The sequence below is a fragment of the Scomber scombrus genome, chromosome 5 (genome assembly GCF_963691925.1).
Source record: "Scomber scombrus chromosome 5, fScoSco1.1, whole genome shotgun sequence".
Classification (NCBI taxonomy): Eukaryota; Metazoa; Chordata; class Actinopteri; order Scombriformes; family Scombridae; genus Scomber; species Scomber scombrus.
This window is the reverse complement of record NC_084974.1, coordinates 6,557,010-6,575,724: the sequence shown is the minus strand read 5'-3', so window position 1 is coordinate 6,575,724 and position 18,715 is coordinate 6,557,010. Positions and strand designations below refer to the sequence as shown.

Genomic DNA, 18,715 nt, shown 5'->3' with positions numbered 1-18,715 from the left:
TCATGTATAGGGATCATATAACAAAAGTGGCAGCTCTAAACACTCAAGGCTGATTCACATGACACTTCTTAAGTCCTTGCCATGTGTCTTCTCTTTGTCTCACCATAGTCCTCTGTCAATATGTCCTCTCTGTGTCTATAGGAGCATGTTTTACTGGTGAGCTACGTACTGAACTTGTGAACAATGACTCACATCTCTTTTCCTTTTGAAAGTCAGTTTCATTTGCCATGAATCGATACTCGCATCCTCTATCCATCTCGGCCCATTGATTACATATTAAGCCCTGCCATCTGCCTTACTCATAAGTAATCATAGCCAAGGTTAGGCCAATCAACACTGCATATCTGCCCTGATTGTTATTGACACATTTTCTGTTCCACCTCTTATTTGTTCCCACGGTGATGACCCCAGGAGCCTCATCAGGCAGCACTGACCTTCTGCCTGCCCCCAGTGCCGCCACCAACTGGACAGCTTCCCTGGTGACTGACAGCGGCAGGGACAGTGACTTGATCTTCAGGTTTGATGGGCGTCAAGCGGCTAAAATCCCAGACTGGGTGGTACCACAGAACCTGACAGACCAGTTCACCATAGCAACCTGGATGAAACATGGGCCTAGTCCTGGGCTCAGAGCTGAGAAGGAAACCCTGCTTTGTAACTCTGACAAAACTGGTGAGTTTGAACCCGGGATTCAAGGATCATTACATGGAGATGTTAATATATGTCAGTACTTTATATTTAAAAACAAATATTATATCATTCACACATTAAGTTGATGACATGTTTTGATTCATGTGTCATAACCAACAGTTTAACTGAGATTACCTAGCTGACTCTTGCTAACTCTTCTAACACAAAGAGAGATTTCTGGTCAAACCAAAACTTTAGAGACCCAGCCAACCTCAGCTGTGACCTTCGTACTGTAGAACTTCAAATGATTAGGCCCCATCAACAAAAAGGTAGCTCATAATCAGTTTACTGTGTGACAGGATTTCCTGACTTATTAGGTCCACATTAGAAGTCACTTTAATACGTTTTAATATCACATTTTTGCCTCACTACACTGTGAACTGGCCTCTTATTATTTGTAGGGGATCCTCAAACCATAATGTAGGGCTGTTGGGCTTGATATAATGTCTGACACTGTCTGATATATGTGAGCATAACAAACATACAACAGCAGGAAAACACCATATAAGGAAACAAAGGAAAGTTGAGAGACTTTATGTAAATGTTCAAGCCTATACTATATAAATTACTCTATAGGTTGTAAATTCAGTTGCCAAAACCAACCTATAATTACATTTGAATGACAGACATTGACTGGCTGTAGTAATTATGACCCAGAGAAGTTCAGCTGACATAATTACATAATTATATCTTATTAGGAGAAGGTGGGTTGGGTGAATTAATAGATTATTAGATGGCAAAAAGGAGGTTGCTGTTTATTTCCCATTTCCTACCAAGTGAAGACATTTTTCTTTTAAAAATACATAACCTGGTGTTTACTGTTGCCATGACAATGAAGGTTGCCTAACTTTAATGAAATAGTAACCACATTTCAAATGAACATTTTAACACAACCATGATATATCCCTAACTTTAGCAGAGTCGTTTGTGTGCCTAAAAAAATCCACAGCGTTGTCACACCGTGAAACAGAATCAAATTTTAACAGTGATTTGTAATGATTTTGGAAAGTGGCATATTACGCTCCTAATAGGAGCTATTAGATCCACATTAGAAGTCACCTTAATTATTTTTAATATCTCATTTTTTCCTCATCTCACTGTGCACTGGCCTCTTATCCTATCCTTCTCCTAATGGGTTCCAATTTGGTTGCTGTGACATGCAGGTTTAAATGACCTATGTGTTCATTTGATTTGGGGGACTTGAAATGGTCTGTTATGCGGACTGGATACATGAAAATGTATAGAAATGTATACAATGTATAATCATATATACTGGCAAATTTTTTCTCCATGTATGATTACAGCTAGTTGATTGGATATTCAAATTAAAGTTAATATCCTAGCCTCATCACTGTGCTATCTTTAATCTTTGTGAGCTTTGAATTATGCTTTATATGCACATGATCCCAGTGTGGATTTGGGGAAAAAGTCATTGTTGAAATACTGCTGCACAGAACAAAGTTTGAAGAGTCTAGTTTTTTAAAATTCCAGTGAAATATTGTGATTTAAGTGTGGAGAAAGTTGGCTGCCTTCAGAACAGCGCTGCCCCATTTTTGTCATTAGGATTCATAAAGCCAGATGTCAGACTGGCTTTACCTGACACTGAGTATGCGTGGTGATGTGATCCCTGGTGTTTACTTCTCTTTCTCTCTCTCCCTCCTACAGAAATGAACCGTCATCACTACTCACTGTATGTCCATAATTGCCGGCTGGTGTTCCTGCTGAGGAGAGACTTCACTCAGGTGGACACCTTCAGACCTGCCGAGTTCCACTGGAAGCTGGAGCAGGTAAGATGCTGATGCTAAGAAACGTACGGCACTGTGTGTGTTTCTGTTTGTTGCTTGGTTGCAAGAAATCCTCTTAAACTCGCCTGACCTTTAATTAACTCCAATTAATTTTGAGAACGCTCATACCATTCTACTTAACATCCGTGCAGCTTTTAATGAATTAAGTGACTCAAATAAATATTTGCCATGGTTATGTAGCCTTCTATTTTTTTCCTTTTACGCTACAGCTTTTCTTCCTCTTCTCTGCCCTTTCAGGGTCAAATATATCCAGAAATAAAATACAGTTTTATTTCATATAAGTGTTCATATAAGTGAGGCTAGACTAGGCATGTTCAATAGTATATCGCCATATGCGAAAATATTTAAAGTGACGGATACTTGAATAACAGGATAGCAAACAGGTGGGAGCTCTCCTTGCTTCAGGGACATGTGCATAATGCGTCTGCTGTCAGCAGCTGTCTGCTGATCAAGGATGCTGTCTTAAACTCAGACGGGTCACCTCGACTTGCTAAACCGTACGCTCTCCCAACGAGGACATGTGATTCAGGACAGAGACACACAGCTGAGCCTGGGCATCCAGATGCAGCACCCAGGGCTCTGATCTTGATTGAGGGGAAGAGCATGAAAGAGGTCATTCATCAGTCTCCTGACTGTGTGTGAGGCATCATCCACAGGAATTTGGATTCAGAATTCCCCATAGAGCATCACATTTTTCTGTTTTGTTTTTTTTTCTCCACATTTTGTCTGTCCACATTTCTCACGAACCCACACTTCTTCCTTTCACACAGGAGATCTTTGCCTTATCAGTCAGTAACAAAGGGGGAACATTTCTTAGAAGTGATAAAGGATATCAAATAATCTGTTAATCAGTTCAACAATGTAAATAACTGAATTACTTCAAAGATCTATTAACCAACAGCGTAGAAGATGAGGGATTCGCAATGTAAAATTGTCAGGTTTTGATGCAGTAGAAAGTTGCGTCACTGGGTGGCGCTTCTAATTGTTTAATGAGCTGGAGTTAAAGGTGTGTTTGCTGAATGCATGCACAATAAACAAGCACCCTTCTTCCATTGTACTCCATGAAAAACTCCACTGTGGCATTCCTGGAAGGTAGCTAACTCCCCTGACTGAGTAACAATTCCTGCAACTAAGAAAACACCCCTAGATTATGTCTGGCGGCTGTTCGATATAACTAGCTATCTAGAAACACGTGCTAATGCTAAACTATTCGCTTCAATAGAAACCGCTAACCAGGCCGGTGACCTACACGTGTCACTGCAGATACAGCCTTATTGCTGGAGACAAACAGCACTCACTCTTCATCCTTTCCATGTAGCTGTGGCATGCTTATCATCTTAAATAAATCCTGTAAGACTAACGTATATTGCAGAGAGATACATAGCTGTTTACTAGGTACAGCTACAGCTTTTTTGTTAATACAATAAAAATGCATCAAACTTTATAGTGCTATATCTGCCCAGCATTTGAATCAATGTCCTCAAATAAAACCTGACAGTTGTGCAGCATCATTTGCTATACTTAATATTTCAAACTTGTTTGGCCATTCGATGAATAGTGACAAAAGCATACCTCAGTTTCAACTGAGGGTATTATTCTATGTTATTATAGAGGCAACACCAACGGGAGGAAAATGTAAACTTTGTGTTGTGTGTCATTTTTCAACAATTAGCCCAGTATTGATTTTTAACACATCCTATAATCAGTTAAGGCAATGGCTTGAAAATGCATCCCTGTAAGTGATTCCATCAGCCTTTAAATTGTTTCTGTAGGGTGTAATTTATCTCTTTACACTGGAGGAAATAGCAATCTCTTGCTGCTTTAATGTTGTAAAGCCATTCAGCCTCTCTGCTGATTGTCTCCTAAATGCATTTAAAGCAGAGACATTTTTTTCTACTTAATAAGCCTGTTTATTTGTTATAATTATAAGGAGTCATAAAAAAACGCAATTTACCAAAGTTAAGATGCAACACATAACTGCTGGTTTCCTCCGATGCCATATTTGCTGAAATTCTGCATGAATGAAAATTAAAATAGAATATTTCGGCTTGACTTTTCTTTTCTTTCTTCTTTTTTTTTTTTTTTTTTTTTTTTTTTTACAGTTTTTGGTGGTTAATAAAAAAAGATTTAGGTAATTAACTCTGTAGTCTCATCTAAATAAATCTCAGCTTGAGTATTTTTTTTTCATTTATTACCTCTATGTGATAAAAGTTTGGACGAACTATGCCGGCACCCCGTACATCTTTGTAACAAGCTGCACTGTAGTTATTAAACTGTAGAGTCTCCTGAACACTTTTGAATCTCTGTTCCTACGTCTCCCTCTCATCTTCCCTCCCTCTTGTTAATGGTTGCCTCTGAAACCCAGGGGCATGAAAAGAAACTTTCATTAAGTCGCTATCTCCTTTCGTCTTCTTGCCGCTTCCTCCTCATCTGCTAATGTCTTTTAAACAAAATGAACTTCCAAATACCTCCAACCCAGAAAAGCCTGCCTTAGACGAATCTCTTCCTCTTCTTACATTGGTTTATCACAGAAGTCCAATTAATTTCTCATACAATCCAATCAGGTATTGCGAGTCGCTGCATAATGGCTGGAATGGGGGGAAAGATGGTTGCAGATATTAGTTTTACCTGCTGAAAAAAAATGAGTGTACTATCTGTTAACAACAGACAGAGTAGTTTGAGGCAATGTGGCGTAAATGCTTATATGCCCATTGTGCTCAGCATGATTCAGTATTTTTTAAGCTTCGGTATCTGTGCTGTGGACATTGTTGAGAGAGATGGCCTGAGGTTTTTATTGACTTCATTGAAGAGCTTTGCTTTGAGCTTGTATTGAACGTGTCTTTTGTGCGTGGTTTCATATTTTTTTAAATGCAGACTTTCATTCAAGCATCTCAAAGGAGACTGTCAATCTTGAAGATGTTTTCAGCATGTGCCAGCAATGAATGAGCCCCTGCATGTGTTGGAACTGTGTAGAAAATTGGATTGGTCTACACGGTCCAAAAAATACCCTTTGGCACACGCAGGTGTCCAGGAAATTCACAGGCAGCTTGAAAGAGTGACACACACAATAGAGTAGAAAACCCATACTCAGGCTTTAGTTCTTCCACAGCGTATTGACTGCAAGTGAGAATTTATTATTCTATTGATCTAGAGGTATAAAACTCACCATCTCAATAAATCAGCCAAAGTTACTTTCATAAGGCCGGTAAATGAAGTTGTTGGTTGGTAGCATCTTTACAGACTAAATCATCTACACTTTATATAAAGGATGGACTTCAGGCAGCTGTCAGAACCATCACAGCCCATTTGTTTCACGTTTATTCAAAGCAAAGCTCTTTAAACTTTTCCAGCTTCAAGGGAAATCCCAGTATATTTCAATCTGAGTCTTATTCCTATAATTGTGGCTGCTCTTACTATGATCCAGTCTAACTTTGCACTCTTCACCTCCATTATAGAGCTTTGGGAAACGCATACGGGTTCAAAAAGTGCAAGCCTTTGGATCCAAATAAGTAACCACAAAAATAAGCCTTCTGGATTAGTTTTATCTAACTTCATAGTGGTATACTTCTGGGGAAATTTGCTTGCAAGTGCTAGAGAAACAGTAGCAACCAGGAGGAGATGTGTTTCAGTCATTGTCTGGTAAGCAATTCAATAAATATGTTAAGTGCAATATAGATGGTTATCCAGTTGACTCCATGAAAAATGGAAGCAAAGGCAGAAAGCCAACAAGAAGACTGTACCACAAGATATATAATACAGAAAGTACTTGTTCCTGTGCTCACTGCTCTCCACAACTGACTAAAGAGGAAAACTTCTGCTTTGAATTGAACAACAGATCAGGCAATTCTAGACATGTCCACATATGAGAGTGATCCCAGATAGTGTAGCTAAAACAAGTGCGTGGCTCTGATCAGCATTGTCATACCATGCTATAGAAACCCTCTAAATCAGCTGGAAGAAAAGACCCTTACAAAGTAAATAAAGCCTATTGGGAAATTTTGGTGCAAAGTTACCATGAATCATAATGAGACTTTTATGTAAATTAGTAAATATTTAGTAAATTAGTTTTTTGACCTTGCAAGCACTTTGAGGAGTTCTATTAATTTCTACAAGTTAACCGTCATAACACTTCCACTATAAATGGAAACCATCTTAAATCACTGTTTTGCAATGGTGAATCAATTGAATGAACATTTTTGAGTGGCATTCCACATTTTGAACCACTGTGCAGAAGTCCATTAAATGTTGATGGGAGACATGGCTGGTCCATTAAGACCATAAGAGGTAGAATTTTTGTTTGAGGTTTCCAATATTAGTTGTCAGTGGCGCTTCACTGGTCCCATGTTTCTAAAGAGTTTGATAATGTGTCCCACGTAGAGAGATAAATGAAAATGCTCAGTGTACAGTCAGAACAAAGCCAGCATTGTGTCCCCGGCTGACGGGGTAGAGGGACTTTGGCGAGAGGAGAAAATCAATGAGAAGTCACCTCCAGCCTTTCAGCTGCAAAAAGAGGGAGGAAAAAAAACGACTAGGATAATTGAGATCTAAATGATGTTTCCACGGGGAGTCGAAATTGAATGTGGAAGTGACATCGTTACCTTTGGCTACCCCGTGGAAAACACTTATTTTTCCAGGAAAGCAATCAAGCAATCACTCAGGGGGGACTTTCTCTGATTTCACGCGTGGAGAGCTATGGGACATATACAATTGAATCAGTGACCATATACATATGATGGTTTAAATGCATGTATCTCCTCAATGGGCTCAAGTAAGTTAAAGCAAGTGAGACAATATGTGGGAATGTTTATGAACATACTTTCAGTAATACATATTGATCCAGGCCATTTAAAAGAACTGTGGAAAATCATTGTCTATGTTTAAACGACAGTTTGTTGTCTGGTTAATGTCCAGCAGACAAACAGCAAGCATTTATTAGGTAACGTTGCTGGCCTCCTGACACATCTAAGTCCAATATTCACTCTCCCTATAGCTGCTTGCAGGTCCTGAGGGATACATCAGGCCCTTAAGCTGCTAAATGCTACACTTTGTTTACCAGTAGCTTAAAATAAGTGTAAAGTAGGAAAATACAACTTCTACAACTCAGAGGTTGTCCTTACTCATTAACCTAAACTTAGCAACTCAGAGGATATATTTTATATTGTATAGCCTGAACTCAACCGTTTCTGTCTTAGTTTCTTGTCTTTCTTAAGAAACATGTGAAGTTGTATCAATTAAACATTTCCATTTCATTTGATGTATTTTTTAGTTGTAATAGGCGAAACTACATGAATTGAAACATGAATGATTTTGACGATAATGGACCTCAGCACCATGCTATTAAAGTAAATAAAGGTTTATTATTCTACTTCAAGCAGCACTTACATCAGTCACTATTGATTCATACATTTCCTTCCCGTCTTTGTGGATGTAAAATGTAATTTCAAAGTGTGTGCTCACATCCATTGTACATGTCAACAATGCTTGACAATAAAAGATGGAGAATTGCAGATTTTCTGCCAAACCCTTGGCATGATCTTCCCCCACATTTGCCTCTTCACTGATCCAGGCTTATTGTCAAAACAAAAATCTACTGAGCACAATTTGAACGCCGAGCATCTGGCATCTTCAAATTGCTGATTTGCTGCTGTCGAGCGCTGTCATCAGAAATTCCTTGTTAGTAAACTAGGTGATCTTTAGGGACCACACTACCTGATGAGGTTATGAAATTATGTTGTTGTTATTATAAAGTGGAGGAGAAAAAAAAAGGAGGTGGTGGTGTTTTGCAAGAAACGGGTGGCACTGCACATCTGTCTCGCTAGGAGCGGAATGAAATTGTAAAAGAGGGAGGCAGAGGGCATTCTCACACACCGGCTGTCTCTCAGGCCCAGACCTGCTATGAGGAGCATGGACCATCGCCACAGGCTTGAATAATAGCGCATGCAGCTGTCTCCAATTTTGCACCAAATTAATGTGCAAATGAGGGGGGTGCAGTTTTGATCCATCAACATAGCAACACAGTATTACCAATTTTTAAATTTAAGGCATTTAGCTGGGTGTTTTGCAAACAAAATGGCCAAAAATCAGGATTTGTGTTTTTCTGCTGTCTTGATCCTTAAACATCAAACAACAGTTGTGCCCTGCCCTTTTTCATTCCTATATTTCAGAGTTTGTGTCCAGCAAACATGTGAAAGAGGAAAAGCCTTTGTGCCTATGCAAACATTAGCAGGTCTGTGTCTCTTACCTTGTGTGTGTTGCTGTTTTAATTAAGCAACACATACAGAAGTCATGCACCCCAGCTCTAATCAGCTGACAGCAACTGACTAAATCAGCATACTTTATCAGTCACACACCAATCACAGCCATACTCACCACAAGGCAGTCCATTTAAATATGTCTCCCACCTACACTGATCTGCTTCACTGTTGCTCACACTACTGCCGGAAAGCTTGCCTCCACCACCCCAGCCTCCACCTTTCTGGTTCAGGGTCCCATCATGGCTCTAGGGTCAATCTGTAATTCATGTCTTGCTTTCGGCCCACTCAACGGGGGTTTTGCTTTGCGCTCTCTGGTCTCTAGGGTGGAGCCTTCAACGCCAAGAAAAACTGTATTACCATTTGTTGCAATAAATAGTTTAATCTATGACGAGAGTATTTCTTATTCCTTATTTCACGGCCTCTCTGTAACACACACACACACACACACACACACACTTACACACAGCATTTCCCTCCTCATGGGAGGGGTCGTGTTGAATGATAGATGACTCCTACTAAAGAGCCTGCTAAATTTAGAGCTCCCCTGCACCAACTGGCTCCAAAGAGCATGATGGGCACACACGCACACACACGCACACGCGCATGCACACACACACACACACACACACACACACACACACACACACACACACACACATAAGCACACACATACACAATGTCTTCCTGACTGTCTCTCTGAAATGCATGCAGACTGGAGCCTCATACAGACAGTTTCAACCCCAATTCTTGTCTTGTCTGTTCACCTGAGCCCCCTTCCCTCATTCCCTCATGCATTCACACACACACACACACACACACACACACACACACACACAAATACACACAATTTTACTCTCCCTTCTTTTTGTGATGCAGTAAGCTCCTACAGATTTGTGTTTGTGTGTATTTTTGTGTGCATGAATGCGTTTTTTAACGCCAACGTCTAGCTCTGGGCTAACATCTAACAGCTTTACTGACAAATACTGTGACCGCTGTCCAGCTGCACCTCCAACAGCAAAGGTGGGGGGGGGGGGGCTTACATTGGTCTTTAAACAGGATCGTCCATGCCACCTGTAAAATTACACCTAGCGGAGCGTGCAATTCCCTCTGTGTGTCAAAATCCTTCACTGTGTCCACTTTCTCTCTGCCACAGCACAGATTCACACTGAAACTGTGGGTTTTTATTGTTGAACGGCAGCATAGCAGTGTCTGATTTCTTTTTTTCTTTATATATCGATTGGCGGTCATGCAAATGTCCTTGTTTGTATTCAGGTGGAGGATTTTATTGACAGCAGGAATCAATGACCGTAGAAAGATGAAAGGGTAGAAACAGAGGACAGCGTAAGAAAGGGAATGGAAAAAAAGGGGATAGAATATGTAGGTGAAAGAGAGAAACACCTCAGGGGACAGAGATCGAAAGTGGAAAAATAGGTGAAGAGGAGAAAGATGGAGACAGCGGCAAAAAAGGGAAGAACTGACAGAAATGATTTCCCACTGAGGGAGACGCATGCCACTATATAACTGGGCAGCAGGAGAGTCGCTGGAAGGAATAGAAATATAAAACAAGCAAAAACATAATGGAACAATAACAGTCACACTTCTTAACTGTTGATATCGCTCATAATGGGATCTGGCTGGTAGATTTGCTGAGCAACACACACGCACACACTCACGACGATACGCGGCTGTGGGATCAATACATTCAGGCAGGGGCGTAGGGAAGCAAAATAATATGCAAAATAATAATTTAATACGTGCAATCTGAGCAGGCATGTTTGGTCGTTGCAGCCCTCTCGGTATGATATCACCCATTCATCACCAACAGCATTATGTTCTCTTATAATATTCTGCAGAGGCGTCTTTCAACCTCTGCTATCACAGTCTGCTTCACAAATGAAATCAGCCTTTATTACAAACACACTTTCTGAAACCCCTGTTCCATGCAGTTTTCCATCATTTTTATTTCTTTCATATCCCTCCATCTCTGGATATTATCTCCTCTTTCATGAGAGTGGGAGTTGCTGTAGGTCTTAGATAGGTGGAAATGGTGCTGGTGAGGCCAATAAGTGACAGAATGGAGGAGCAATGGCTTTTATTACCTCGCTGAATGTGACTATGTGCCAGTTTTCGTGTGGGTGTGTGGGAAAGAGAGTATGGGTGATAGGTATTGTGATGTTACTTTGTGTGTTTGTGTTATTGTATATTGTGGTTTATGGCAGTGAGCGTGGATGGTGTGATTACATTTACTGTATTATGTACTCGGGTTTGATTTTCTCGAAATGTGTAGCCAATAGAGCTGCCTCAAGTTTGTGTCAAATCTGATGTCATTTTTTAATAATCCATGTCTCAAGTCTTGTAATACGACTGTCAAGTTAAGTCCAAAGTCCTTATGGACAAGTCCATGTCAAGTCTGGATTGTAATAGCAAGTTTCAAGTTACATAAAAGTCCCTCAGGGCACATCCGAGCCAAGTCTCAGGACTTCAAGTAGCAAGTCTCTGGTCTACTCTCAAGCTTTTACAAGGACTAGTCCAAATCAAGTCCCAGGTCTTGTCTCAAGTTGCATCTCAAGTCCATCATGAATGGTAAATGGAGTGTACTTTTCTAGTCTTAATGAGCACTCAAAGCGCTTTTACATTACATGTCTCACTCACCCATTCACACACATTCATACACTGATGGCAGGGGCGACCACCCAGGGTGCCAACCTGGAGGAGGAAACTAACCATTCATACACATTCATACATCGTTGGCACAGCAACGGGAGCAATTTTGGTGTCTTGCCCAAGGACACATCGACATGTGGACTGGAAGAGCCGGGAATCCAACAGCCAAGCTTCTACCTCCTGAGACACAGCCGCCCCAGAGAGCCAAGAGAGAGACTTGCAAGTCTCAAGTCTTGTCAAATAATGTCTCGTGTTACATAAAAGCCTTTTAGGGCACATCCACTTTCATCTCTTGTAAAGGCAAGTCTCCAGTGAAGTCTCAGGTACTCTAGGACCAGTCTAAGTCAAGTCCCAGGTCTTGTGATAGCAAGTGTCAAGTTGCATCCCAAGTTCATCAGGGCACCTCCAGGTCAAGTCTGAAATTTTGTAAAGGCAGGTCTCAAATTAAGTCCTTAAAGACAAGTTTAAGTTCCAAGTCTCCGTAAGCAAACTGGTTGTATTCCAAATCTATATCTATATATTGAGTAATTCTACGGTGTGCCTGTGTATGTTTTAGTATGTCAGGATAAAAAGACATGTTTACAAAATTAAATGTGTATACGCCCTGTGTGAGTGAATAGGTCTTTGTGTGTATGTAAGTCTATGTGTGTCCGTTCTACAGCAGTTTTGTACATGTTAACAATTTTTGTACCCTCAGTGTGTGAGTAGGTGTTTGTGTGTGAGAATCTTAGAAATGGGAGACCTTTGATATCACTTTGTGGTAAAAGGGTTCACAAAAGCCAAATAAAAGAAAATAACAGCACAGTAAAAGCTGCTCCTTGGTGCCATTCATCATATTAATCTGGACCAAATGGGTTCACTGAATCCCCTCTTCCCCTCTTCCAGAAAATCTCTCCCTTTAGCCTTCGCCCTTTCCTCTTCCTCACTTTCTTTGTGTGTTTTCCCCCCCACCACCAATTTGTCTTACTTTCTGGCCAAATAACACCCCCCAAACTCTCCTCCCAGACTTTCTGCCTACCCAAATAGTTTTTAAGACGAAAAGTTTATGTGCAGTGCAGCTCTTGCCTCTTACTGGCGAAAGCACTTCCTGGACTGAAGGTGGCTGTCAGAATCCACAGTGAAGATTTATTGTGCACATCCCACCCTGACCTTAAATGTGGTAAGAGAAAAGGATGAGAAAGAGAGATGGATTGAAGAAGAGATAGAGACGGAGAGGCGGAGGAATGAGTGAGCCTAGTTCGGAGGGCTGATAAATTTGGTGTAGGAGTATGGGTGGTGCACATGTTGTCAGGGTTTGGGTAATCAAGAGGAGGCGTGTGATGGATGTAGTGTGGCAGTAGGCGAGATGGCACAATGTTTCTCGCCAGTCTATCTCCTTCCACCTCTGTGCTAAAGGTCTGTGACAACTTTTACCACTGCTTGGTTTGTACTGACAGTTTAAACCTGTGGGATCATGTTTTACTTTTCTTTTTTTTCTCCGCTGCTGCTGCTGAGGCTGCTGTTGTTTCACAGTCTCCTCTCTCTCCCTCGCTCTCTCTGTTTTACCATACTCATCTCCCTCACCCAGACATCCACCTTCCGTCTCTGTCAGAATCTTTTACTCCATTGAGATATCCTCTGTTGTATTTAAAGTAGCACATAGCAATATCCAGTATCCACCGAGCGGCTCCGGGAGAAAGTGACTCAGTGAGTCTGCAGGCCTGATGCAACAAACAAATCCAGCATCGTGCATGCATCAATAATGAATTCAGGCCTTAAAGGGAATCAGCACTTTTACCTCCTACATACCATGATGTCTGCACTTGCTACTGCCCTCTGCCACGGACTCAGCAGAGACACCACAGAAACTTTCCTTTGGGACATGGAAAGCTTATTCAACCATTCTCAACTACAATTTAATGAGCTGGGGATAAGATTTAAAATTTTCGGGGTAGGGATTTCCATATGTAGATGTGACACAATTCTGAAAAGGGACAACAGGAAATAAATGGTTATGTAAATGGTGTTAAGTACAAAAAAGAGTGCATCAATCATCCTTATACGTGCACTACTTCTAACACCATTGTTGGTGTTGACGTGTAGACATCCACACATTCCCACATCAGCAGTTAAATTGGGCTGGAGCTGGTCAGACTTAAAATGAGACCCAAAGTGCCTCCAAACTACTCCACTTATATCTATGCAGTGATATTTCCTTATACAGGAAGGGTGTATGAAAACAAGACAAAATATTCCTCATTTTCATCTGCCACTCAAGAATGAATTAGAGAACGGAAAGGCCATCCCAGTCACTTATTCATTATTTCTCACAGTCTCCCTGTGGGGCAATGAAGATGCCCCACAACACACACACACACACACACACACACACAAACAAACACACAGACACCTGCAGTGCTCTCACATCAGCCCGTTTCTCCAAAATTGCACAACAAGCAGATAATTACTTTTATTTAGCTTTCCTCCGACTCTTTAAATTATATTACAAACATTATCAATTGGGATGTTAAGAAGAAAATGAAAAGCCAGTTAGTTTATATGGATTTGCTGTATACAGGTTAGCTACACTAATAAGTCTCCACCAAGCACCTAACATCCATAGACAATGTTTTATCAGCTTAATGAGGTCTGCTCATTATGACCATCATTAAAGCCAAACGTAGCCATGAATTTGACTGCTTCGTCAATGTGTTTTGCTCTAAACGTTGCCTTAGTGTGCATTTATTTCAGTGAAGTGTTGCCATGCTCCTTTTCCAACTGGGAGATCAACAGAGGTGAAATAACGTAATCCCATTTTCTGTTACTTCATTTGTTTCTATTTGCTAACAATTTACAGCAAAATGCTTTGGGAGCTCTTGGATCCGTAAACATTTTAAATGGGCCAGAGTGTTCCTAAAACTACAAATTATGGAGGAAACATGTTTATGTAAGTGTGTAGTTTTTTTTTGTTTTCGACAGCTAGAAAAGAAAATGACAGGATGCGAGCTGACAGACGGATGTTGCTCACATACAAACTCCATGTCTTGAACATCCAGTATTACAGAAGCAGAGAGGAGTATCAGGGGTGAAAGGAGAAGAGAATGGAAACAAGTTGTAAATTCAAACATTTGTTGTGTTACTTATTAAATGAATTAAACTACTTTTATAAAATAACAGCTCTGGGCCAGGCAAGTAATTGCACGCCAAATTTTATCTTCAAATCCACATAACACAATCATTATGGACGGTGCTGCTGGATTGTAAAAAATGACATAAAGTAGAGTTGTCAAAGAAAGCATGATTACCTTTTCTGTTTGTTTGTTTAAAATCTACCATTTCTTATATGCAGCAGTAAACAAAATCCTGTCCTCATCCATCTTGCACATAACACTGGTTTCAGTACAACAAAGAGCACAAATCAGTATTAAATTGGAGCAGGGATTTTCTACTTCATCCACTGTTTTTGTGGCACTATAAATGAATGACATTATGAGAAGCTGATTCAGAGTGGCTAGGCTGAGGTGTAAGAGTAGATGTGCACCGCAGTGGGTGAGACGGTAAACCATGTGAAGGGGAGACATTGTGGCTGCCCATTTGACTTAGTGCAGGCATTAAACCAATCTGCAGTGACTGCGCGTTCAATATCTTTTGTTTTCCATTAGACTTTATGGCAGTCTGAAAATGTCCTCCTGCTGGGTTTTCAGCATTCTCTGTTTACCTTGTTTTTGCTTTCTTCTTATCAGCTTAGCACTTTAGTTTTCTTTGTTCCCTCCCTCTGTCCCTGGTGTATGATAGACTTGTTCTATTCATAAAGGAAACATGCAGGGTAATCAGGAGCACTTCTGAAAGATAATTAACTGCCGTCCTACAAATCAACACCCATCCTGAGCCCCCTCATGAGCATTTGGAGAGAATTAGTAACCTTCTCAAATTGCGTTTGTGCGTTCACAACATGTAGGCGCATATGTACACTGAACACCTACACACACTCCATGCTTCCACCAGAATGTTTTTTTTTCTCAGTATGTCAAATAACAATTTAAGATGATTTGAATAATGAAATAATATGAATTTATTTTAGTTATTTACAGCGAATTTGGTATGGGAATTGTGGTGATGGGCATAGAGTCATAAAAAGCTCACGAGGTGCTCATGTGCAACATAGTTATATATACAGTAAGCAATAAGCCGGGCATCGAGCTGTTTATGACTAAGGTTCAGCATCAACAAGTATGTTAGTGCATCAAATATGATAATTGGAATGTAAAATCAAGTTTTTCTGTCTAAGTCAGGAATACTGATGTTCTGAAGATATTAGACCAGTCTGAAAATCAGACAGCAGCCGCAATATCATTAAAGCATCAGATATGATAATACAGTATAATACATGTAGGCTGATGTAAGAAAATGTGCAGTCCACTATACTTGAAACAATATCAGACACAAACCTAGTAAACACATATTATCAGTCCTTTGGTGTATAATTTGAGTCAATTCTGACATCTCTTACCTCGCTTCATCACAGCATTTTCTGTAAATATTTATAACCATCGTTCTTTTCTCCCTGCTTCTCAATCTTCAATTAACTACTTCACTCTTTCAACCACCAAACATCAGTTAACCCGCACCATATCAGATCAGAAAAACAGATTGCACTTTTTTAGCAATGGCATAGGCTGGTTCACAAGGGTAATCTGCTAAATGTGATGCAAACGCTTGTTTGTCAAGGAGACACAAGCATTTGTTTTTATGGCATTCATATGAGAGAAGCTGGATTCATCTGAACACAAAAATAGCCAGTCTTTTCATATTTAGAAATTTCTCCACATCATTACACTTTGTCTTGATTGGCAGGCTGGAGTTGGCCCGTGGGCCTCCAGTTGAATAGGCTCGTCTTAGACCACTAACCACAAAGATGCCCTCAAATTAGCCACATTACACAGTGTTGTTCTCCACACTTTTTGCTCTACAGTATATAAACCCAACAGTGTGGGAAAGTAAATGTGATCCGTCTCACAAAAATGTCCACGCAGCCTAAAAACCCTGTAGATATTAAAGTATGTGTGTGTTTGTGTGCATGTTCATATGCGAGGCTGTGTACATGTGTGAGTGTGTGTGTGTGTGTGTGTGTGTGTGTGAGTGTGGCCCATTATGAGTTTGTGGAGAGGTCATTTGGCTGCTGACTCCCAGTCTGTGCCGGGAGCGGGTGTATAATTGCTACTCTAATTAGTCACTTTTGCCAGCCGGTAATACATAGTCACCTTCAAGTACATCTCCCATACACACACACACACATACAGTACATCCAGTACACAAACACACACAAACACTAGTAGCTGCTCCTACGCTATCACTCTCTTTTAATTGTTTCTTCTATTTTTGTAATTATAGGTTCTCAGACACCCAATTTTGGGTGCTTACACCAATTGACATGATAATAGTTTCCATGTTGACACCGAGTTGATGATGATTTATGGCAATTATGTGCCAGCAAACAGCAGTTGTGCTAATGAATGTGGAGGCTGGAAGTTTTTCTGATGCTAAACAAATAGAATGGGATGAGAGCCTTCTCTTTAATGATACCAACATTCATTGAGCTGTTAGACAACAATTTATAATCGTAACGCGTGCTGGATAAGCCTTTACTGACTTTGCACCATTTGTAGAATCACAATTTAGCATGTGGAGTGACTGCAGATGCTAAATGAAACAAAATGCCTTCATTCAAGACCTTAACAAGTTCATTTTTTTTGCCTTGTTTTCTCCCAGTTTGGAATGTCTCATTCACTATGCGCTGCAGTAAGTCACTGCTAACTGCACTGCAGACAACTATGTGCTTACTCCTCCTGGTCATTTAATGTGCCACTGTTACTAGATTTAACATATGACATTCCAGTGGTTTCATTAAAGGGAGAATGGGTAAGAAGTCAGTGAAATAAGTTAACGAACCATAATGGGTTCGTTAATATTTGCTATATGTTACTTTATGGTTCAATTGCACTCTGTCAGGGCACATAATGACATTGTCTTTAAAGCCACTGACTCGTGAGAATCTTGGGTTTAACATGATGGGAAATTAGCTTTTGTACTCCTCGCTGAGAGTTAAATAAGAAGATTGGTAGCACTTTCATGGCTGTACACTAGCTATGAAGCCAGCAGACAGTTAGCAGTGACCTCTTTGAGTATTATTGTCCCCAAGAAGTAGTCCCACACATAAAGCCTGTAAAACCAAAAATTAGAGTTCTTGGACAGAGCCAGGTTAGTTTACCCCCCCCCCCCCCCCCCCCCCCCATTTCCTTTTCATTTTGCTAAGCTAGGGTTAGCTAGGGTTGCTGACTGCAGTAAAAGAAAACTTTTTCTTCAAAATGAACGACTCCTTTAAAGTTGAGTTTTAAAATTACAGCTCAGACTCTAAAACCTGTGTTGTGCATCCAAAGCTAAATCTAATACTTTGGAAAGTACTGAACTGAATTAAACATTAATAAAATGTGGAAAGATGCAGTTCCCATAATAATTATGGCACATCATTTTTTAAGTGTATGTTCTTATAAACCAAGTCACTGAGTCCTTCTGTAGGCTTTATATTTTATACTTGTTTTTATACTGCTTTCACATATGCTCCTAACAAATATAATATATAAGTTATTGAATTGAAATAAATCATACAAAATCAGTTCCACCGATGTCCCTCTATCTCCCTCTATTTGTCAAAATGATCCCCACTCCCCCCCACAGCCAATCCATTCCTTTCATTTTATACCTCTGCTTTCACTTTGCCTTTACAGAAACTTTCACATTTCTTCCCTGGCTCCTCCTCCCCACCCCTCCTTAAAGTCACCTTGTTTCCAATACTCATCAATCTCTGTTCAACAGGCCCTATAGCGCTCCCTCCGCCTCTTTTACTCCCCTCTTTCCCTCTCTTCCCCCTCCACACCCACATTACAGGCTAAGAATAACCTCATGTTTATAGGCATCTTTCTTTTCTTTGTGTTCTCATTTCTATACATGACTTAGGGACCTTTACACTTTGCAGTCTAATACAATAGTGCAATACTCTTAATAACTCCAAAGTCTTCTTCTCTACATGTCGTTTTGCCTTTATTGGATAGTGACTGTTGAAGAGGCAGACAGGTATGACATGCAACAAAGGTCCCTGGTCCCCAAACCAGACACCTTATAGAGTTTTAATGAGGCTGCTCGTTGAATCACAATTCACTCTCTGTTTTTCTGTGTGTTAAATACTAGATGATGTGAAGATGTGGTGGCTCTGTGGATGTCACCTTTGACAACGCTTAATAACCAAGTAATATGATGAGTGTTGTAAGC

General features: G+C 40.3%; 1 protein-coding gene across 1 annotated transcript in view; it reads left to right on the top strand.

Moving 5' to 3' along the window:
* The window catches only part of LOC133980531 (calsyntenin-2-like), a 136,487-nt gene that overhangs the window by 84,040 nt on the left and 33,732 nt on the right, over nt 1-18,715 (top strand). Inside the window, exons 7-8 of the mRNA XM_062419284.1 lie at nt 412-669; nt 2,353-2,474. Coding sequence (XP_062275268.1) covers nt 412-669; nt 2,353-2,474 — 380 coding nt within the window. The remainder of the gene's footprint in view (nt 1-411; nt 670-2,352; nt 2,475-18,715) is intronic.